The sequence below is a fragment of the Natrix helvetica genome (genome assembly GCF_964273705.1).
Source record: "Natrix helvetica genome assembly, chromosome: 4".
NCBI lineage: Eukaryota > Metazoa > Chordata > Lepidosauria > Squamata > Natricidae > Natrix > Natrix helvetica.
This window is the reverse complement of record NC_138550.1, coordinates 146869352-146893627: the sequence shown is the minus strand read 5'-3', so window position 1 is coordinate 146893627 and position 24276 is coordinate 146869352. Positions and strand designations below refer to the sequence as shown.

At 39.6% G+C, this 24276-nt stretch overlaps 1 protein-coding gene across 4 annotated transcripts in view; it reads right to left on the bottom strand.

The window, feature by feature from the left end:
* Positions 1 to 24276, bottom strand: part of RIMS2 (regulating synaptic membrane exocytosis 2) — a gene marked incomplete at its 5' end in the record, with an annotated part of 310377 nt that overhangs the window by 10518 nt on the left and 275583 nt on the right. For all 4 annotated transcript variants that reach the window (XM_081953026.1, XM_081953023.1, XM_081953024.1 and 1 more), the window contains 4 exons: positions 407 to 546; positions 1562 to 1663; positions 3002 to 3114; positions 6031 to 6172. In XM_081953026.1, coding sequence (XP_081809152.1) covers positions 407 to 546; positions 1562 to 1663; positions 3002 to 3114; positions 6031 to 6172 — 497 coding nt within the window. The remainder of the gene's footprint in view (positions 1 to 406; positions 547 to 1561; positions 1664 to 3001; positions 3115 to 6030; positions 6173 to 24276) is intronic.

Here is a 24276-nt window from a genome sequence, read left to right as displayed (position 1 = left end):
TTTGGCTGAATCGACCTGAACTGGTCTGAACTGGCTGAATCCCACCACTGATGCTATCTTTATGGTCACTTACAGAAAGAGCTCCTTAATGCGGTTGCCGGCTCTTTGGAATGCTTTTCTTCCTGCGTGAGGGCTGCTTACCTTTACATTGGCTACTGAAACCCTACCTTTTCAGGGAGGTCTTCTCAATATTAAAGGTGGAGGCAAAGGTTTATTTATTTGCATTCATTCATTTATTCCTCTTCAATTGTTTTTTTTAATATGTATATTTTACATTAACTGTTGAACGGGAGTTTTTCAGGGTCCTTTTCAGTTCAACTGAAATATTTTATGGGAAGCAGCACAGGCATTTTTTTTAGATCAACAAATAAATATGATTCATCTGCATAGCAGTGATGCAAATTACCTGTAAAACTTTCCCTTGAGAGTTCTCTTCAAATGACAACAGCTGCTGGTAAAGAGGCTCCAGCGTCTTTCTTGCCACTTTTGTTTTCTTTTTGGCTATGCAGACCCCATTTTCTAATAGATACACCTTTACATAGGGTGCTTTGGAAGGAAAAATATAAACAACTGTTAAGAAAATGTTCACATTAGCTATGCCCTTGAGCAGTCAGTGATATTTAGCTTCAACCGAATATATCTTCACACAGTGTATTTATGAATGACCAAAATAGATTACTTATGCAAGCTTCTCATTCTCTTTGTCCCTCTTCCCTAGGAATAAGCAAATACTATTAGTATTGCTTCAGGGTTCAAAGCAGGAGGACAATTTACAATGGTAGCTTTGGATCCCAGGAATGCTAACAGTTTACCTTGGGATTCAGAGTTAACATAGTTTCAATTGGAAAACTGTGACCATCCTAGACCAAAAATGCTATGGAATATCTAGAAGCCTGGCACTCTGACAAATTAGCTATCAATAGACACCTGGACATAAACAATATCTATATATTATGCAAAAGAAACAATCAAAAGCCAAAAAGGGAACAAAAAGACCAAAGCACCTCCCAATCATCAATCAGCACCCAGATAAATATAGATTAACTCCGACAGACCAGTAATCAAGTAAACAATATCCTAATCAAGGAACTGCCAAACAAGATTGCCCAACCAAATAACTTTTAAGACTACCCTTATCAACACTGACAGGGAAAGTGACTACTATATAAACTGAAAGCAAACCCCACTCCTTACTAGCACTGATGATGTTACTTACTTTGGATAATCAAACATCTGCAAGAAAATAAAAAGCTCAGAGAACACTAAACATCCATCATACTAAGAGTTTCCATGCATATGCCCATATAGCATGATTAATTAATTTCATATATAAAAACTGACAGGGACAGAATTGAGAAAATTGAATTTAAAAAGTAATACTCTGTATTGTGCAGATCTCATCTCTAAAGAAAAAGGCCCTGCAGGGATGGTCAGTACTGTAAAGCTGAGGCTACTTTCATTAAAGGTTATGATTATGGAAAAGTTAAGGTTATAGACAAACAAATTGCTCCCATACTATCACAGCATTTATAGTTCTGGGAGCTAAGCACACTTCTTTTACCTGGCAGTGTCTTTGAACCTGGTTTTACAACAAGGCCTCGTGCTCTTATTATTTCTACTTCCAATTGTCCCTTTTTGTCCATCATTCCAACTTGGATATCACCTAAAGTGACAAAAAATGCAAGTACGTAAATAAAAAGCAGATACAAGGGTAGGAATGCATGCACACGCCCTTACACACATACTCACAGTCTGTGATTATATAAATAGACATTAAAGTAAATAATTAAATCTCTTCTGTACCTCGTCATCAGTTCAGTTGAACTGAAAACTACATTTGATTACTCTCGATTGTGCCAGAGTCTTACTTATAGGACTGAACAATAGAGTTTTTATTTCTATTGTTAACAATTTAAAAGGTAGGACGCCCTGGGATACTTCAATGGGGATAAAGTTGAAAAACATAGAGTGGGGGATCATGGGATGTACCAAGGTAACCAAAAATAGTGATGTGTGTGATGCTGCAAATACTACCTAGCTGATGCCAGAAAAGGCATTGTTCCATGTTGGTATCCATAATAGAACTTGGACAAGGGGTCCCAGGAGGCATGCAAGGTTGAAGTGACCCACGGAAGAAAGAAAGACTGCTAAAGGATATATTTTTCCAAATCAGACATATATCTAATTATAAATTTCCATAAGACTACCGTGATGTTTTCTAGCGGTTAGCTAGTCACAGTTGCAAGAAAGCCATATAGAATAGTATTAAAGTGCTGGATTATGAGAGAGGAGATCAAGATTTTATTCTTTACACACAGAAGTCACCTTGGGTCAATCTCTCCTTGTCACTACTACTTAACCTAGGGGTGAAATTCAGCAGGTTCTGACAGGTTCTGGCAAACCAGTAATGGAAATTTTGAGTAGTTCAGGGAACCGGCAAATACCACCTCTGGCTGGCCCCAGAGTGGGGAGGGAATGGGAATATTGCAGTATCCTTCCCCTGCCATGCCCACCAAGCCACGCCCACAGAACCGGTAGTAAAAAAATCTGAATTTCACCACTGAATTAGCCACAAGGTATATATTTATTTATTAAATTTGTTTGCCACTCATTTCACTTCGAAGTGATTCTGAGTTGCTAAGACATTAAATTACTTGAAAGAAAATCCCCGTCACTTGTGCACTGATAGTTTAGCTGTAAGAATGAGATAAACACCATGCAAAAACAAATGGGACTTGTGACCGCGCAGGTCAGCTGTTAAAGAAAACGACAACAGAAGCTCATAAACACCCTGAGATATGTGAGATTGTGTGTGTGTGTGTGTGTGTGTGTGTGTGTGTGTGTGTGTGTGTGTGTGTGTGTACGTTTAATGAGTGTTTTCCTTCCTCTCCAAATCTATTCTAAATCAAAATTATTCCAAAAAATCTAAAGTGGATATAGTGCTGGTTGACCAAGAGCAATTCAGTTTGAGTGTGATTAGTCAAATGCCAACATTTCTTACCCATTGCTGGAGTAGCCAGGGTCTGGCGTCCAACTAGCTGTGCAGGGCCAAGTCCATCCAGAAAATCACTGAATTGGCTGTCTGCTGCCAACCGCACACCAGGAAAGATCAAACTAATAGAAAGCACATTTATTTTTACTAAGGTGGTTCTATCCCAAAGATCCATTACAAATTATATTACAAATGTGGGCAACTTTAGTTACTGTATTTTTCGGAGTATAAGACACATCAAGGTTTTGAAGAGGCAAATTTAAAAAAAAAGGTGTTTGCACTCTGCAGACCTCCCCCAAATGTCCTGTTTTTCACGAAAACGGGCCTGGTTTTTGTTTTTTTTTAAGGGCATGAATAGCCTTTAGGAACCTTGCAAAGTGCTCCTGGGGTCTGGGGGGGGGGGCAAAATGCACAAAAACACCCTTTTTTCACTCATTTCTGCCCTCCCCAGCCCCCAGGAGCACTCTCCAAGGCGCCTAAAGTCTCTGCACGGCCATTTTGGTGAAGAGGGCAGGGATTCGGAGGCAACAAATGCTGTATTCAATGTATATGATGCACCCAGATTTTCAGCCTCTTTTTTGAGGGAAAAAGGTGCATCCTCCCACATACATCCCTGCGGCCAATTCGCTCTCACAGGGAGGGCCTTCTCCTGGTGCCGTCCACGAGGCAATGCCAACGGGCGACACCGAGGAGTAGGGCCTTCTCTGTGATGGGCCCAACCCTCTGGAATGACCTCCCCCCCGACATTAGAACCACTACTGACCTCCGCTCCTTCCGACAGAAACTGAAGACACACCTGTTCCGACTGGCTGGTTTGGCATAATTTATAACGTCTACCTCCTGGCATACACATTCTTACTGGTTTTTAGAGGGATAGTGTTTTAAATTTAACCTGATATTTTAAACTTTTGTATTGATTTATTTATTAGCTGTACAGTTTGGCATATTTTATCCTCCTCTCATACATGTATTTTATGTAGTTATTTCTATATTTTAATCTGTTGTATTTTAATACGGACTGTACACCGCCCCGAGTCCCTTTTGGGAGAGGGGGCGGTATATAAACGCTAATAAATAATAAATAAATAATAATAATAATCTTATACTCCAAAAAATACGGTATATCTAATGTACATTTACAAATATTATTTTATGACACAAAAATAATTTATTACTGAATATGCTGAATATTTTATTTGATCTTAAACATATTTTTGATCATATTACTTTGCAGACTGACCTGGAACCAAAAGATTCTAATATGAAAAAAAAAGCATATTTCACATTCTTTATTGTATGTCACAGTGTTTCAAATGTGGCTTTTAATATGATAATGCAATTGAGTGAGAGTTGCCTTATAGCACTTAGACTTATATACCATTTTACAGCCCTCTCTAAGCAGTTTAGTCAGGCTATTGTCCTCATTTAACCCACCTTGGAAGGATGGAAGGCTGAGTCAACCTTGAACCTGGTGAGATTTGAACTGCCAAATTGCAGGCAGCCAGCAAGCAGCAGAAATAGCCTGCAGTACTGCGCTCTACCCACTGCGCCACCAAGGCTCTATGGTTTCTGAAAAGAACCAAACCGGGCAGAACACATTTCCTGCTAATATTTTCAGTCAAATACTGAATTTAAATGTTGCTAATTAAATATATGTCATGTAAGCAGCTCCTCTGTTCTCAAGAGTATTTCATCTTCAAGAGTTACTCTTAGTCTCTTTCAAATGATATGTGAAGTATGACACAGAGTGAAGACAAAAGAGTTTGTTTTCAGCTAAGCATATCTGTTAGAATATTACAAAATGCCCTGCTTTACCAGATGGAATACAGCTACTGTGATGTCATTCTTATCTTCTAAATAATCTGGCATTTTTTTTGACTGGCTGAAAAGATATTTGAATCAACGTGAAGTATTTCTTTTGCAGTGTCATTGACAAATGATTGCATGGCTTGTTTTACCTCCTGTCTCTTCAAATGAACGTTGCTCAAGATAGCTAGCTTCATACATACAGAATAGTGTCTAAACTAACATTTCTGAACCTTAGCAGGTTTAAGATAGGTAGATTTCAAACCCTCATAGTTAGGGAATTCTAAGAGTTGAAGTCCTGGGAGACTGGAATTTCTGGACTAGAATCCTGGGAATGGCAGTCCACCCATCTTCAACTTCAAAAGGTTGAGAGAAACACTGGTCTAAACAGAGACCGTAAAACTCAAGATGGTAGTCATGGTGGTGCACGTGAAGTCCTGTCCCTTTCGTGCAGGTATGTGACATGCACATACAAAAGATTCGAGCTTTGATTATACTGCAGTAACCAACATCTTGGCTTTGTGCTGCTTCTAGAGATGCCACCGTCCTTTCACAACAGCCTTTTCCTACTTGGTACCTACCAACTGTGTTGAAGTAAAATTCCCATCATTCCCTTCTATCTTGCCTATTGGTCTACAGCGGTGGCCATGCATGCCAGAAAAAAATTGTGGGGGAAGCAGGACAGGCTAATGTTTGTATCCCATTAAATGCATATGCTATAACTGTCCTTTTACTTTGTTACATTTGTAAAGAAGGTGATAGCCTTATTTATATGATAGCCAGTCCAAACAACAGGTCCTGAAATTAGTATTGTGGGATATAGGGAAGTTCAGCAGGGGGAAGAGTAGCTGGTGGCAGTCTGGGTAGTCTCACGTCACCAAGTGATAGCAAGTTACTATCAACTACTCAAGTGACGAGCTCTGCTAAGATCCATGAAAAGCAACATATTTGTAGAATAAAAATATATATTTCATATCTGTCTGTCTGTCTGTCTGTCTGTCTGTCTGTCTGTCTGTCTGTCTATCTAGTTCTTGTTGGACAGGAAGTCGGGTATCAAGAGAGAGAGGGAGAATCACACTTATTGCTTTTTAAAATGATAATTCTACATTCAATTAACCTCACTGGGATTTAGAATGATGCATGTTCGTGTGCAATGTTGTGATCTTAAACCTAATTTAAATCAATGACATTTGGTTGAGTGATATTTACTTACAATTACAGTCAGGACTTACTTTCCCTCTGAGCTATAACTGTTCATGCTGCCATCTGCAGACTCCCTGCTGGCCTGACGTGTCATCCAATTTCTCATCTCCACAGCCAACCCAGTTTCTGTGCTTCTCTGTACTGTACTCTTCAGTTTTTTACCACCTGCTTCTAAAAAAAAGTAAAAACACTTAGTTGTATCAAGTATCCTTATAAATAGAAATGCATTTAAACGGCCAATATAAACACAGAAATTCAGAGTTGTACAATAACACTAAAATTGCTTAGAAGACATTATTTTAATGGTAGTTCTTACAGCTATCACCGGCATATGATCTTCAAAGTTAAACATGCACAGTCAACCAGTTTTATTTGCACTGAATGTATGAAAATAATTTTGCCTGGGTAATTCTACCTAGCAATTAAATTGGAATATAACTCAATGGACAGTCATTGCAATAATCATTGCATTAAGGGAAAGAACTTATAGTGTAAATTAGTTCAGGCATAAATAATTATATTTGAGCCAAGAAGTATCCTTTTATCTAGCCAGTAGAAACTACAAAAAGAAAGTGAAACAAGATATGGTATATATGCTTTGCATTTGTTGCTTAAATTCTTCATTATATTTCCCATTTCATTCAGGAGCTCAGAGGAGATATATATATATATATATAGCATTTTCTTCTATTTCCTTGAACAACTTCTAAATCTAGTTAAGTTAATTAACTAGAAGAATATTATTCACACAACAATGTTGTCTTTTTACAGCAGTCTCCCCATGTATCCACTACTTCGGCATCAGATATTGCTCGGAGGGTCGTTTTAAGCGCTCCGAAGGCATCAGGGAAGCCTCCGGACGGTCCCTGAAGCCTTCAGAACGCTTAAAACGACCCTCCGAGCAAACCGGAAGTGAGATATATTTGCAAAGTAAAATGGCATTTCCTTTCTAACAAAGGGTAATGTTTTAATCATCGCTTCCTCTGAATTTAGCAGGTGCTCTACTGAATTTGACCATAACAAGAAACTAGTATAACAACAGAAATATTTTGCTAATCCAAATGCTTCCCATAAACAAAACACTCTGACTGCTGTTTAATATTTAAATGCTGAATATTATTATGAATAGTTACAGAGGTTTAAATTGAGTGACAAAACAAACTCCAGTTTAATACTCAAACTCTTAAGGTAAAGGTAAAGGTTCCCCTTGCACATATGTGTTAGTCGTTCCTGACTCTAGGGGGTGGTGCTCATCTCTGTTTCAAAGCCAAATGGCTCTTTGGCGCTGTCCGAAGACTTCTCTGTGGTCATGTAGCTCTCATGACTAAATGCCAAAGGCACATGGAATGAGACCCACCAAGCTGATCCCTATTTTTCTACTTGCATTTTATAAGCTTTCAAACTGCTGGGTTGGCAGAAACTGGGACAAGTAATGGGAGCTCACTCCGTTACGCGGCACTAGGGATTCAAATCGCTGAACTGCTGACCTTTCTGATCGACAAGCTCAGAGTCTTAGCCACTGAGCCACCGTGTTCCTGACACTCAAACTCTTTTAAGTTTTTTTTTAAATTTATAGCATTTATCAATTGTTCCAATCCTGAATTAATACAATAAAATAGCAGAATTGGAAGGGACCTTGGAGGTCTTCTGGTCCAACCCTTTGCCTAGGCAGGAAACCCTATACCGTTTCAGACAAATGGCTATCCAACATCTTCTTAAAGACTTCCAGTGTCGGAGGCAAGCTGTTCCACTGATTAATTGTTCTAACTGTCAGGAAATTTCTCCTCAGTTCTAAGTTGCTTCTCTCCTTGATTAGTTTCCACCCATTGCTTCTTGTTCTACCCTCAGGTGCCTTGGAGAATAGTTTGACTCCCTCTTCTAATTATTCTAAGCAGTGTACTAAAAAAAACCACATAGTAACAAAGTTGTATATATGTATATTAATAATTATTCAACAGTTCGAATTTAAATATTTTAATTGTGAAGAATGAAATGAGTGTTAAATCCTGAATAATGTACTCATTTAGGAGGAAGTATAGTAAGCATAGAATTTATTTAAATGTATATCTTAATATGTTTTGAAGCATATCCAAACTGGTGCATCTGCTATTTTTATATCTTGCAGCATAAAGTACAATGCAGAACTGTTGACTATATTTAGTTAGGAAATAGTTCGCTATAGAAAGCTTGCTAAATAAGATGTCAAAAAATGGTCTATCACATGGAGAATGATGACAAGGGACTGTGATTTTAAATATTTGATACACTTGTGATTCAACAGTCAAACTTTCAGTGTTACAACAGTTTATTATTATTATTATTATTTTACCGTGCTTCTAGACCGCCCCCTCTCCCGAAAGGGACTCGGGGCGGTGTACAGTCCATATAAAGAATATATCAAAATACAATAAATAGAAGAATTAAATATGTACAGTTATATATGGAGGAGGTTAAAATAGAATTAAAAAGAACTGTACAGAGCCAGTATATATAAATATAGTTTTAAAACCCCTAGGACACACACAAATTAAATTAAAAACAATACCCCTAAAATAACCAGTTAATAGTACGTTTACCAGGAGGAACAGTTGTAATTAAGCCAGGCCTGCTAGTCGGAACAGGTGAGTCTTCAATTTTTGCCGGAAGGAGCGGAGGTCAGTGGTGGTTCTGATGTCGGTGGGGAGGTCATTCCAGAGGGTTGGGCCCATCACAGAGAAGGCCCTACTCCTTGGTGTCGCCCGTTGGCATTGCCTAGTGGACGGCACCAGGAGAAGCCCCTCCCTGTGTGAGCGAATTGGCCGCAGGGATGTATGTGGGAGGATGCGATCCCACAAGTAACTAGGCCCTGTGCCATGGAGCGCTTTAAAGATGGTAATCAGGACCTTGAAACGCACCCAAAAAACCACAGGTAGCCAGTGCAGCTCGTGCAGGAGAGGTGTTACGTGGGAGTACCTAGTACTCCCCATCACAGCCCGTGCGGCTGCGTTCTGAACTAACTGCAGTCTCCAGGCGCGTCCCAAGGGCAGCCCCATGTAGAGAGCGTTGCAGTAGTCCAGGCGGGACGTCACCAGCGCATGAGTGACCGTGCGTAGGGCATCCCGGTCCAGTAAGGGGCGCAATTGGCGCACCAGGCGGACCTGGTGGAACGCCCCCCTTGCCACGGCTGCCACATGGTCATCCATTGACAGCCGGGCATCAAGGAGGACGCCCAAATTGCGCGCCCGTTCCACAGGGGGCAATTGTTCGCCCCCTATGGCCAGCGATGGAATCAGCTGGCTGAACCGAGGTGCCGGTAGCCACAGCCACTCAGTCTTAGAGGGGTTGAGTTTGAGTCTGTTGTCCCCCATCCAGACCGCGACGGCTTCCAAACACCGGGACATCACTTCGACAGCCTCGTTGGGGTGGTTTGGGGTTGAAATGTACAGCTGAGTATCATCAGCGTACAGGTGGTACTCAACCCCAAAACCACGGATGATCTCACCCAGCGGCTTCACATATGTGTTGAACAGGAGAGGCGAGAGGACCGACCCCTGTGGCACCCCACAAGTGAGTGGCCTCAGGGTCGACCTCTGCCCCCCTGTCAACACACATTGCTTCCGGTCGGAGAGGTAGGAGCCGAACCACCGCAGAATGGTACCTCCGACTCCTATCCCCACCAACCGGCGCAATAGGATACCATGGTCGATGGTATCAAAAGCCGCCGAGAGGTCTAATAGGACCAGGATAGAGGAACAGCCTCTATCTCTGGCCCTCCAGAGATCATCGACCAACGCGACCAAGGCTGTCTCCGTGCTGTGCCCGGGTCGGAAGCCGGACTGGCGTGAGTCTAGATAATCGGATTCGTCAAGGTGTCGTGGAAACTGCTGCGCCACCACATTCTCGACAACCTTCGCTAGAAAGGGAAGGTTGGAGACTGGACGATAATTAGCTAGCTCCGTTGGGTCGAGTGAAGGCCTCTTAAGTAAGGGCCTCACCACCGCCTCCTTCAAGGCGGTTGGTAAGGATCCCTCACCCAATGAGGCATTCACCAGGCCCAGAAGTTTCCCCTTTGCAGTTTTTAAAGCTACAAACCACACTAGTAAAGTTAATTTATTCTTCATTAAAGTACTTCTGTTGCTTTTCCTCAAAGTAGTATATGGGAAAGGTAATTAATCTCTATCCTCTAAAAATGTATTTGTAAGTACAGTTTTCTAACTCCTTGAAACGTTTTCTTACTTATGGGTTCATATTTTTTCATGCCAACTTTCTAGACAAATTTTCAAAAAGAAAATTTGAGTAAATAACCAAATCCCTACCAATCTTGAGTATTCTCCCCCATTTAATACATATTTCTTTGCACCCACATTTAAAAGTACACTATAGTGCCAAAAGTATTCGCTCACCCGTCCAAATAATCAGAATCAGGTGTTCCAATCACTTCCATGGCCACAGGTGTATAAAATCAAGTACCTAGGCATGCAGACTGTTTTTACAAACATTTGTGAAAGAATGGGTCGCTCTCAGGAGCTCAGTGGATTCCAGCGTGGAACTGTGATAGGATGCCACCTGTGCAACAAATCCAGTCGTGAAATTTCCTCGTTCCTAAATATTCCACAGTCAACTCTCAGCTGTATTATAAGAACGTGGAAGTGTTTGGGAACGACAGCAACTCAGCCACGAAGTGGTAGGCCACGTAAACCCGTCCAACATCAGTGTGTGACCTCACAAATGCGCTTCTGAAAGAATGGTCAAAAATTCCCATAAACACACTCCTAAACCTTGTGGACAGCCTTCCCAGAAGAGTAGAAGCTGTTATAGCTGCAAAGGGTGGACCGACGTCATATTGAACCCTATGGATTAGCAATGGGATGTCACTTACAGTAAGTTCATATGAGAGTAAAGGCAGGTGAGTGAATACTTTTGGCAATATAGTGTATATGCATATATGAAAGTAAGTTTTTGTATATTTGCCAGAAACCTCACATTGCAAGAAAGTACCCATCCAGGACACACCAAAGTATTAATTATATATAAACTACATATTTAAATGTAATTAATGTTTACTAATTAAAATCAATTGCCTGTAAAATAAGGTACTGTACTGTACTCATTTTCAGCCACATAAACTGCTTAGAAGTACCAAAGAACAACAAGCATACACAGTACATGTATTTATATACAGATATAATTCCCTTCTTCTTTCCAGCAGAAGCAGTGAAAGGAGAAGGAACAACAACAAAAATAACAACAATAAACAAATAATAAGAATAGACTGAATATGGAATAAGGAAGACTATCCCCATTAGACATGGAAGGAAATTAGAAAGGAAGAAAGGGAAAGAGATAACCAGTCAAAGAAGGGGGGAAATGAGAAATAATCCCTCTTTAGGTTTTACAAAAAGATTTAAATATGTCAAATTAGCAGTGTTCCAAGTAACAAGTAATCTTCATATACACCTTCAAAAGCATCCAAACTTTAAACATCAAAAGTTATGGATGTAGTTATTTGCCCCTCCTCCTACTTGCTTAATTATGATCATGCCTTCTGTAGTTTCCAGCCAGATGTACCCATTCCCCCGCCTACCCATTTTATTTTGTAATGTTTAGAAACACTGCTCTTCTAAACATCAGTTGTCATGAAACTTAGGCAGGAAAGAATTGTTCTGACCAAGGCTTCCCGAGAACATAAAGCAAACTCCTTGTCCCGACAAAAAACCCTTTTCGTAATTTACTGTGAATTCTGCTCATTCACATCCAACAAAGTCTTTCAAGGGAGGATTTACCGTCACAAACCTTATCTGGCTTGGAGAGCTGACAGGCCGATATCTGCAAAACTTGTCAAGGAGTCTCGGAGAGTCACAAACCAATTAAGCGAACTAATGTTCTCCTGCAAACTCCGCTCCCCCTTCGCTCCTCTTTTATTTCTTCTGGGAGGGGCCATTCATCGTCCACCTGTGGCCTTACTCCCAAGTCTGTCAACTCTGTGCATGCGCACACTGGGAACAGGCTCCAGCTGTTCATCTGCCTCATTGATGTCTGACTCTGAAGGCAGTCGATAACTGGCATATGGCTCTTTCCCCCTCTCTGCCTCTGACACAGAGCTCTCATCAGAGCCTTCCCCAGACTCCCAGACTGGTCCATGTTCCTCCCCAACCTCCTCACTGTCTGAATCTGCTGCCAGCTCTGCTGGCTGCTGGCGGGCCACAACAAGAATTGAAGTTCTGGCTGGTATTCATGGTGCAAATTAGGTTACTGGAGTTAGACGGGCTTCAAACGCCTTCCCTTCTAATCACGGAAAGGACAATCAGGTAGTTAGCAATTTAATAGTGCATACCACAGAATTTATAAATTTGCATAATAAAAGCCAGGAAATCACATTAGCAATAAAGAGGTGAGAAATTCAGTTAACATATTTTATGGAAATTATTTTATTTTGGAGAAAGGTTTTATTTTAGAGATAGGCTAAGCCATGATGAAGCATCAAAGCTATATTCCAGTGATAGAAGTGTTATGGATCTAAAAGGGAAGTTATCTATAAATGTCAGAGAAAGAGGATATGGGGAAAGAACAAAGTTGGTTCATTACTGTATATGGAGAGGCAACTCAACAGAGCAAATAGTGTCTCAGTTCAGAAGGAAAGACAGTTCACAAGAAAACAGTTATGTACAGTTCATCCTGCATTAAGAAGCCAATTTGATTCGTACAAAATACAAATAGGCAAAACGGAAACATCTATCAATATCTTACAGGTTTGCCCCCATGGATTATCCATGCAGCAGCAAGTAATACCTCAGGTAATAGGCACTGCAATAGTCTTATTTCACTAGTGGTATGCCTTCTGGTCTTGAGCTGTTCCCTTTTGTCTGTCAATACAGGAGGTATTTTTATTTATGTGGCAAGTTTCTTCTAGTGTTGAAGAATTCAAAGTCTCAAGCACACAGAGAAAGCAAAAATGAATGAGTCCTTGACTTACGGCCATTTGTTTAAAGATGGTTCAAAATTATAGCAGAGAAAGTGACTTTATGACTTTTATTCACATTTATAACTGTTGCATCACTCTTACAGTTATGTGATCACGATTTAGGCTGTTGGCAACTGGCTTGCACTTACAATCACTTGTGGTTACGTGATTGTAACCCACAACTTTTTTTTTGGAAATTTCTGTCAAAAAACACCAACTGGGAAAACAGTCATTCACTTAATGACTCTGTGATTTTTGGTAACAGCTACAGTGATTTATTTAACAATTGCTGTAAATTTTGTCATTGGACCTAACTTGACTTATGGTTGCAACATCTTAAGACAGAAATCCCGGTCCCAACTTGTGGTCATAAGTTGAGGACTAGTTGTATTGCAAAGGACTGATAGTGTGACCTCCCATGAAATGGCTGTGAGACTCAGCCCTTTAATGAAACTAATTTAATTTGTTAAATTAAATTTTAATTTCTAAGTACTCAATATAGAGCTCTAAAACAGAATTCCAATTTGAAATTACATAAGCTAAATAACTGAAAATTCATCTGTGAGACTATAATTTAGCGTGAATTAAAATATTGTTGCCTTGTATACAATGTACAAAATTACGTAACATTATGAATACTTAATATGAAATGCTATATTTTGGAATAGACATGCATGTTTTGATGTGATTGGGTACACCAAACATTGCAAATAAAAATGCTGAATAGAAAACCGAAGTTGAATAGATGATAAGCAATTTTAAATATATTCTGTCACTGAGATTGTAAATCCTCAATTTAAATTGATCGTATCTTAACTCTACTACTAAATATGCACGGTCCTTCCATGAAACCCTTCCATAAGTGAGCATATGCAGCAATAATCATATCCTTAGCTGATCATGGACTACTCTGGTTCTATCAAAATGGCTGCCATTACACATAGTCAGTTCAAAAACATATTTACAACCCCCCCCCCGGCAAAATAAACATTCCAAAACTGACAAGGATGATCCCCATACCCACCGCCATCACCAGTTTGTTTGCATAGAATATATTTTTATAAAGATGACTTGCTTTGTGGCATGCACCTTTTCTTTAAAAACTGGAATGTAAAATAAAAAAAATTAAGCCAATGAAGGGGCAAGTAATGGCAGAATCAAGAAAGATTTTAGTTGGCTCCAATTTACCTAAAAACAAGAAAAGAGTTAAGGAAACAATTGGTCCATTGCTGGGAGAAAGTGGCAAGAAGGTGACAAGCAACAGGGAGAAAGCAGAACTATTTAACTCATGTTTTGCACCTGTCTTTACACAAAACGATAAAACAGTCCAACCTATCAAAAACAGCACCACAAAAATCAGATTAGGAACATAAGTTGAAATAGGGAAGAAAATGGTAAGTGAGCACCTGTCTACCCTAGATGAGTTCAAATCACCAGGATTGGATGGATTACACCCCAGGGTTCTGAAGGAACTGGCAGACGAGATCTCAGAACCACTGAACTATATCTTTCAGAGATCCTGGAGCACCGGGGAACTACCAGAGGACTGGAAAAGAGCTGATGTGGTTCCCATCTTCAAAAAAGGGAGAAAAACAGATCCAGGAAACTACAGACCTATCAGCCTGACCTCAATACCAGGAAAGATTCTGGAAAAGATAATCAAGCAACGAATTAGCGAACACCTAGAAACAAACAAAGTAATAGCCAAAAGCCAACATGGGGAACTCATCAAATTTGCAGATGACACCAAGCTGGCAGGAATAGCCAACACTCCAGAAGATAGGCTTAAGATACAGAAGGATCTTGACAAACTTCAACATTGGGCACTATCTAATAAAATGAAATTCAATGGTGAAAAGAGTTAAGTTTCTACATTTAGGCAAGAAAAACAAAATGCACAGGTACAGTATAGGTGGTACCTTGCTCAACAGTAGTAACTGTGAAAGGGATCTTGGAGTCCTAGTGGACAACCATTTAAATATGAGCCAGCAGTGTGCAGCAGCTGCCAAAAAAGCCAACACAGTTCTAGGCTGCATCAACAGAGGGATAGAATTAAGATCACGTGAAGTGTTAATACCACTTTATAATGCCTTGGTAAGGCCACACTTGGAATACTGCATTCAGTATTCCATGATGTAGAAAAGATGTGGAGACTCTAGAAAGAGTGCAGAGAAGATTTGTTTCCTCCTCCGTGTATGTATGAGTGTTGTGTATGTATGTACGTTTTTGTGTTGTTATATATCTTTTATGTTTATGCTCCATTGTACGCCGCCCCGAGTCCTACTTGGAAAGGGAGCGGCTAATAAATCCAAATTTATTATTATTATTATTATTATTATTATTAAGAGCAACAAAGATGATTAGGGGACTGGAGACTAAAATATATGAAGAACGGTTGCAGGAACTGGGTATGTTTAGCTTAAGAGAAAGAAGGACTAGGGGAGACATGATAGCAGTATTCCAATATCTCAGAGGTTGCCACAAAGAAGAGGGAGTCAAACTATTCTCCAAGGCACCTGAGGGTAGAACAAGAAGCAATGGGTGGAAACTAATCAAGGAGAGAAGCAACTTAGAACCGAGGAGAAACTTCCTGACAGTTAGAACAATTCATCAGTGGAACAGCTTGCCTCCAGAAGTTGTGAATGCCCCAACACTGGAAGTCTTTAAGAAGATGTTGGATAGTCATTTGTCTGAAACGGTATAGGGTTTCCTGCCTAGGCAGAGGGTTGGACTAGAAGACCTCCAAGGTCCCTTCCAACTCTGCTATTGTATTGTATTTCTAAACACTTAAAGTTTGTATACTGAATGTTTTATAGCTCATTTTAAGGTCTTTGTGTATTGGCTGCAAAAATAGGGCAAATTTCTTGAAGTACTAATCTTTATCACATAATGCCGCAGTAGCTATGCTTAATAAATGGCTACCTGCGTATGTGCATAAAATGCAGAAGTAAGCAACTTTTTGATGACTGGGGGCTTCATTTAATGTATTTTTTAATGTTGAGCAGATATGGCACGTAAGAAGAGAACTTGGGGCAATGGTGCATTCTTTCTTTGGAAAAGCAATTTGTGGGGGCAGGGAGTTAATTTTTAAAAACTGCATTAAGTATCCTTAGAGATATAAGCAGCAGTTTTTCTTAAATTTTTTAAAAATGGCATGAAATTATGTTACCAATTTTGGTCAAAAGTATTTCTAAGGAGCATAGAATGGGATTCAGAGTTCCACGAGGCCTCAAGGAATCTTTATTTCGTGGATCTACATTTATTACTACATATATTAAGATCTATTCAGTGCCAGCCATTATATATGACTGGGATATAATTAGTATTAATGTTTGCAACTTTAAACAAAATGAAATGCAATGAAATAATTTCCTAATATTTGTTAGGAATACAGTGATTGGAGTGTCAAGTCTATATAATAAATTGAAACGGAACATTTCTGACCCAGTTAAAAGCCTATTTTTACCCAGGCACCTAAGAAATGTCAGTAAGCTCTTTTCTGCCTACTAAATTTAGCTTTGATTTGTCACAGTTGAAATTATGTTTTAAAAGTCTTAGGATTTTAGAAATCTCATATTTAAAAATCATAACTTCCCTGCTATGATGTACATATAATATGCATATATACTTGTGTGACTGATTAAGCTTTTAGGCAGAATAGCACTTTTTAGTCTGTAATGCAACTGCTGTATTTTTATAGTGGAAGCAAAGCTGATTAGAAAATTATACTAGCTGGGGAAAAATGCTACTTTAAAAGTCAGAATCATTTTGCAGTTGTATGACATTAGCTGAGAAGACATCAAGTGAAGTAGAAAATTAGGAAATATTTCCACACATCTGATTGTGATGCAAGCATCTATGAGAAAAATGAGGAAAAAATATACACATTGAAAAGATATCACAGCTGAAAGTAATAATATCCTAAATATTGTGCATGCAGTATAAAAAGTCACAAACAAAACTTGGTGGTGAAAATGAAATCCGTATTCCTTTTATCTGAGCATGGGGCGCAATATTTTTGCACACAACAAAGATGATATTTCTGTTGAAAGTATCAAACTATGTCCTCCTCCTTACCTGCAGGACAGCTGTGCCATATTCTATAATGTTTCTGAGTGAGCAAGATAGTTTTTCTCTATGATTATGTCAATTGTGAATCCCTATACAGTATATCTTTAATTCCCATTCAATTAAAATTGCAAAGGATGTTTGATTTTATGACTAATACAATAATGAAGAAGAGAAGGTTATACTGACTCTGGAATGTAAGGGAAAAGATACAATTCATGGACACATCAGTAGGACTGCCCTTGATCTTTTGTTAGCAGTGTCTACATAATGCACACACACTGAGAGAGAGACGGAGACAGAGAGACATATTTTAAACTATAAAATACAAACTAGCGAGAGCATTTTAGTCCTAGTCTATAATCATATATAATCATCATCATCATATGAATAGCAAACTTATGTCTGCAAAATAAGCATTCACAGGGAAACAATCTCAGGATAATCTAATTTTAGTTTAAAGATAAAAAATGGGAAAAAATATTCCTTTACGTCTAACTTACTTTTCAATTTACAATGTTAAATTTAAAAATTGATGTAATTAAAGGCAATTATCACATCTCTGTTTTCTATGTCAGAATTAGGGAGAATTAAAATGCACCTTTTATACATTATACTAACAGCCGCAGGAGAAGAAATAATTTTTTATTTGCTTTTACCGCTCACTGATATAATACAGTCTTGACCAATAACCCCCTACACATATAAATATAATTCCTTTTTTTATAACAGCCAAGTCTATCCGCAATAGCTATGTCACATGTCACCGGAATAAACATGGAAGAAAGGTTTTTAGTTGATTATGTATTGCAAGCTGATTTTCAAGCTTTTTATAAAACCTGTCTGTACACTTCAATGAAAACTAAATTACTGCATAAATATGGTACTAGAACCGATTTCTATGTTGCACTCTATGTGGGGTTGTATTCGAAGACTACTCAAAAGCTTCAGTTGATTAAAAAAATACAGAAGATGACTTGTTGGCAGATGAGTGTTCTGCTATTCACATATAACACCAGCGTTACGGACTCTACAATGGTTACTAACAGGCTTCTGAATACACCACAACGTGCTAACTTTGACCTATAAAGCCCCATCTCACTTTGCATTCCCATAACTGTAAACTCCTTATTCCAAGTGGAATGCTTATTGTTTATGTGCCACTCATCTCAATTTCCAAAGCAAATTCACCAATCCTGTTTGTGTGTTCTGATGACATGCAAGGCAGAGGTAGAATAACTCCATTTCAACAGTAGTGCCATCCCTCTGGAATTACCTCTCCAGAAATCTGTAACTCTTTTTTGTTAATATTTAAAGAGGCTGTGAAAACACAATTTGGATATCTTTGGGATACTCATTCTCTCACAATCCTCGGAAGGAGATGCTGACAATAGGTGGCTCGTTCCTGGTATTGGTAAGTCAAGGATCTCCGTCAGTATAAGGCAGTTTCATATGTTCCCAGTGTATGGTTGTGCAAATAATATAAGTAAAAGGCAGTGATTCATTTCTGCTATAAACCCAAACAGGTAGCTCATAGGAATTCAGTCTTCCATTTCTTTGGTCACTTCACTTTTGCAACCCTTCAGTCTCTGCATGATTTCAACAACCACACTATATAGGATGCCATATTTTTATCAATTGGAAAAAAATGTGTAGATGCCAGTCTCGGTATAAGAAGCAGGAGAGGACACGACTGTATACTCTTGTCAATGAATGTTACAGTTGCTTACCAAAATATTTCAGAGTTGCACTACTAGCCTAAAATTAAAACAGAAGATATGGCAATTTCTTAAATTAAAATCAATGTAGTTCTGTAATGTAGTTTTAATTCAGGGTTTTTACTTATTATCATTTTTAAGCTGCTATTTTCACAACATTCTTCATCGTAACACATTCCTAAGATATTTAGTGGTGAAAGCAGTATGAATGAAAGTATTACCACCATCACCGGCCACCCTCCACATTAGCATGTCATCTTGTAGAAAAGAAACATATCCAAGGGTCTCCACAAATCATTGGCCCTCTTAGTGCGCCACTCATGATAGCAGCAATGTTCTCATCCACCAGGCTATCATGCACCCAACCTTGTGAGATTTGCAGAACAAGCCATAGTCCACCCAGGCTGCCAGGTGTCTGGGAGTCTGTCTTCCTGCCTGCTCTGCTGAAACAGTGAACAATATCTTCTGGGCAGTATCTTCTGCTGCTCATATGCTCCTCTAAGCTGCTTCACTTCATATTCTTTATAGAGTTCTTGCAGGGAAGTAAAGGATGGCCATTTCAATAGAGAAGCAGAGGTTGCTCTGGATCTGTGCCCAATACATGTTGTAACCTTGTATGACATAACCATTACTCCAACAAGTTTTTGTGTTGCAAAGCTGTCATCATCTGGTAGTAACTCAGTTTATTAACCATAACAATAACAACAGTGATCACAGAAGGGATGTCTTCCCTATTATTTAGGAGCAAAAAATAATCAAAGACTGCTCACATTTGAAGCAAGAATCTGGATTCTTTGGCCTCAGCCAGTAACCCAAGGCCCCAGCCTCTACTTATAACCACAACTGAGCTAAAAACTTTCCATTTCTAAGCAAAACAGTTATTAAGTGAGCTGTCCCCCATTTTTTACCACAGCTGTTAAGTGAATCATGTGGCTGTTTAAGTGAATCTGACTTCTCCCATTAACTTTGCATGTTGGAAGCCAGATGGGAAGGTTACAAATGGTGAACACCTAACATGACCCCAAATTTAAATACATGCCAGTTGCCAAGTACCAAAATTTTAATCATATGATCATGGGGCTGCTGCAATGGTCGTAAGTGTGAAAACTGGACATAAATCACTTTTTTTAGCACCACTGTAACTCCGAACAGTCAATAAACAAATGGTTGTAAGTCAAGGACTACCGTGTTTCCCCGAAAATAAGACAGGGTCTTTTCTTTTTACACACAAAATATGGCTTGGGCCTTATTATGAGGGGAGGGTTTATTGCTTTGGGGTTGCGGGGCGGCTGCTCTCTTGCGAGCGGGCTCCAAAAGAGCCGGGCACAGACTCATGGGTGAATGGCTGTGTTGCGCTGTCGCAGCAGTGCAACACAACAGCCATGAAGCAACCACGCTCACGAGCAGCCACCCAGCAAACCCCCTTTCCAGCCATGCAGAGCACCATTCACTGACTTAGGGGTATCGCCAAGCTGCGTGAGCGCCTGTTCGCCACTGCCCAGCTGCCACGGCTTGGCGCCTTCAAAATGCCAATGAATGGCACTCTGCACAGCTGGAGAGGGGGGTTGCATGAGCACTGGGCAGAGCCAGGGCACCTCCGCTGCCACCGCCATCCCAGCATGGCTTTTTCGGCAGCTTCCAAACTGAGTCTTCTGGCAGTGGCCACTCTGGGTGTACGCTCTATGGTTGTATGCTCTGCTGACAGCCAGCCCACAACCATAGAACATATGCCCAGAGCAGCCACTGCCTGAAGACTCAGTTTGGAAGCTGCCGAAAAAGCCATGCTGGGATGGCGGCAGCGGCAGTGGAGGTGCCCTGCCTCTGCAGGGAGAGCTGGGCCAGGGCATTGTGAGGCTGGGAGGCGTGCGAGCGGGAATAGAACAGCCACTCGTGCAACCGCCTTCTCCAGCTGTGCAGAGTGCCATTCACTGGCATTTTGAAGGTGCCAAGCCACAAGAGCCAGGCGGCAGCGAACAGGCCTCCACGTGGCTTGGCGATACCCCTAGGTCAGTGAATGGCGCTCTGCATGGCTGGAAAGGTTTGCCAGGTGGCTGCTGTGCCCGGCTCTTTGGGAGCCCGCTCGCAAGAGAGCAGCCACCCGGCAAACCTTTCCAGCCATGCAGAGCGCCATTCACTGACCTAGGGGTATCGCCAAGCCCCTCTTCAGCTGGACACAGCGCCGCTCACCAACCTAGTGGTATCCCAAAGGCCCCAAGCAACGCGATCACCTTTGTCCCCTCCGTTCCCACGGCTTAGCACCTTCGGGATACTGGTAGGTTGGTGAGCGGCGCTCTGCCTGGTCGGAGGTGGGGGGAGGTACAGTAAATGTTTTAATAACAAAAAAGGGGGCTTATTTGTGGGGGAGGGCTTATATTTTTGCCCACGAGAAAAATGTGGCATGGCCTTATTATCTGGAGATGTCATATTTTCGGGGAAACACGGTACCTGTATAATAAATAATTATTTTTGAAGTCAGTCATTGTAAGAAAAATCCTAAAGCAAAAGGCAATCCCCGTATAATTTGTTTTGTGCTTCTGGAGAAAAGCTTGATAAATAAATCTATGAATTATGGAAAAGAATTTATTTAACCTCTGGAGACTCTTCAATGACTTTCAGGAAGCTTTGTAAAAAACTGGATTTTATTGTTACTGTGGAAATACACAACTATAGCAGCAGGAACCTTACGAAGTATGATACACATACTTTCATGTGTATCATAATTCATAAAGTTCCTGCAGCTATATTTTATAAATAAAAATAATAAGAGCTGGCACACTTCCATTTAACATCAGCAGGACTTTGTCATTTTCCATCTCCTGTAGCTGTCTGTGCCAATAACAGAAGCAGAAAGAGAAGTACAATATACCAGCAATATATTTGAACAATGTTTATATTGGTTATTTTTTCTTAGCTCATCATTTGAAAATAAAGACATCTGTTTAGGCCAGTGTTTCTCAAACTTGGCGACTTTAAGTCCTGTGGACTTCAACTCCCAGAATTCCCCAGCCAGCTATGCTGGCTGGGGGATTCTGGGAGTTGAAGTCCACAGGACTTAAAGTCGCCAAGTTTGAGAAACACTGGTTTAGGCCATTGCAACTCTGAAAGCAAATCAAAAGATGCAGACAGTTGAAGCTGCTATGATCATTTTCTTTCCCAAATGAAAGCCAGGTTTGCCAAAAACCACTTTGGGTTTAACATTCCTAGTATTAAAAGACTCTCAGAAGCTGCTTCAGACCAAAGATGTTTGTCCTAACTGTTCCTCACTATGTTCCAACTCGGGGATGTCAAGCTCAATTTCATTGAGGGCCGCATCAGGGTTGTGTCAAGGAGCCATGGTGGGCATAGCCATGGTGGGTCTGTTTCTTTATGTCATTTCTATACTGACACAATCCAAGGAATTCTTGGCAACTTCCATAACATGGAAACATTAATACATCCATGTTAAATTTTAAAATACAGTAAATGTTTTTATAACAAAATAAACCACAAAGTTCAAGTAAACAAAGATAAGGGTAACATTAAGAAATAACAATAATGTAACTCTACAAATAAAAGATACCAGCAACTAAAGCACCTGTTAATTAGAATGATCTCTGGAATAATTTGGTTTTCAGCATCCTTCTTCAGCAGCCTCAAGAAGGAAAATAGTTTGATCTGCACCAGGAAATTGTTCCAAAGGATTGGTACTACTATTAAAAAGTAGAACTTCTTGCCTTCATTTCCAAGAATTGGGAATTAGGGACAGTTTCCACCTGTTGGAATACCTTAATGTTCTACAGGTACCCAGATGCCAAGCCATAAGCAAGTTTATAGAATAAGCACTTTAACTGTACCTAGAAACCATCTGGTAACCCATGAAAGTCCTGCAGCATAGGTGTACCATTCTTGCAGCATCCAGTATTGTATCCAGGACTAATTGTAATTTCTGAGTAGTCTTTGAAGCATTTGTGTATAATATTATATTATATACCGCCCAAACCTCTGTCTGAGAGAGATGGGCATTTTAGGAATATGGAATATAAATAAATAAACATAAATAATATAAATGTGTGGTTCACATTGCAATAGTGGTGGTAATGTGGATGCTACTGTAGTCAGGTAAAGTTGCAAAAATGGGAAATGTTCAATTGTCCCTGTAACCATTGCTTTCACTTGCTAAAAAAGCCATGAATCCAGTAAGTCTGCACACCTTAAATATATTCCTTCAGAAGTAGAAATTGTCTGTCCAGATATAACATTAGTATGAAAGGAGAACTGCAATGTATAAGCAGTCACAGTAACTGTACGGCTTGTGTTCAATTTAAATCTATTCTCTCCCTTCCAGAGATTTACAGCTTTCCCCCAGGATAAGATGTCAATGACATCTCTTCTTGAATGTTTACTTGGTTAAGAGCAGAACAGTGATCAGCTATTCTCCCAAATGGTCAGATGACCTTTCCCAGTGACTTCATATGGATGTTAATATGTAGGACAGAAGGACTTGAAGCATTAAACAAGACAGAGACCACTGAGGCAACCTCTTCTCCCTCACTAGTCCTGACTAAAACTACCTACTTTATTTGTGTTTCTTGTTTTGTCTCTTGTTTGTTCTGTCTACATTTCTATTGCTGGAGTTATCTTTCAGTTAGGACAAGTTAGTCCATTTCGCCTATCAGTCTTCCAAATCATCTTGCTTTGAATCTTCACGTTTGTAGGTAGTAATTTGCAAGATGATTTTTTCCGCCTGCTACTGTTGATCTTGTTCCATCACCTCTAATTTATGCCATACCATAAGGAATGCTTGATCAAGTTACCAAGTTATTATTATAAAAAAGGAATGTTTTTCAGCTCATATCCAAAGGGCCCCATTAAATGTTTCATGAGAGAACAGTATAGCATCCTTGAATAAAACTTTGACAAATAAATATTCTACAGTAAAATCAAAAATTTCTTTTGGTGTGATTTCTAAAAGGCACAGCAAGATGCCTTTCCTTTACAGGCCCTGAGCATCTCTCATTGTGTACAAGGAGAAAAAAAATGTAGATGCTTTATTTCTTTTTCCCTAAGGAAGCTTTGCATTTTAAGGGTTAATGGCGTAAGCTTTATAGATGCTTAAGAAATCTAGCTCATCCCTTAGAACTCCAGAAATACCCTTCAAAATAACCCTGTGCACTTTTGGAACAAGAAGTATAAATACATTATTGTTACCCTGAAGTATTCTAATTTATTATTTAGAACATATGGACAGTATATTTAAACATCTAACTTATATAATACTCAATTTAGTAGAATACCCAAGATGAGGAAGATGAGGAAGAAAGTATAATTTGCGTACCTAACTATATTCCCAGCAAATCTTAAGTAATCCTCCACCATCATATTTTATAGAAAAATTATTTGGGGGGGGTGTTGTCTCAGGCAATTATAATAATATAATATTTAATAAACTGTTACAATAAATCCAGGTTCACATATAAGAATGGGATATCAGAAATCCAAAGCAAACTAAGTCATTTCTTTAAGAGAGAAAGGAAATAAATTTCTGAATTATGCCATTTAAATATAAAGAT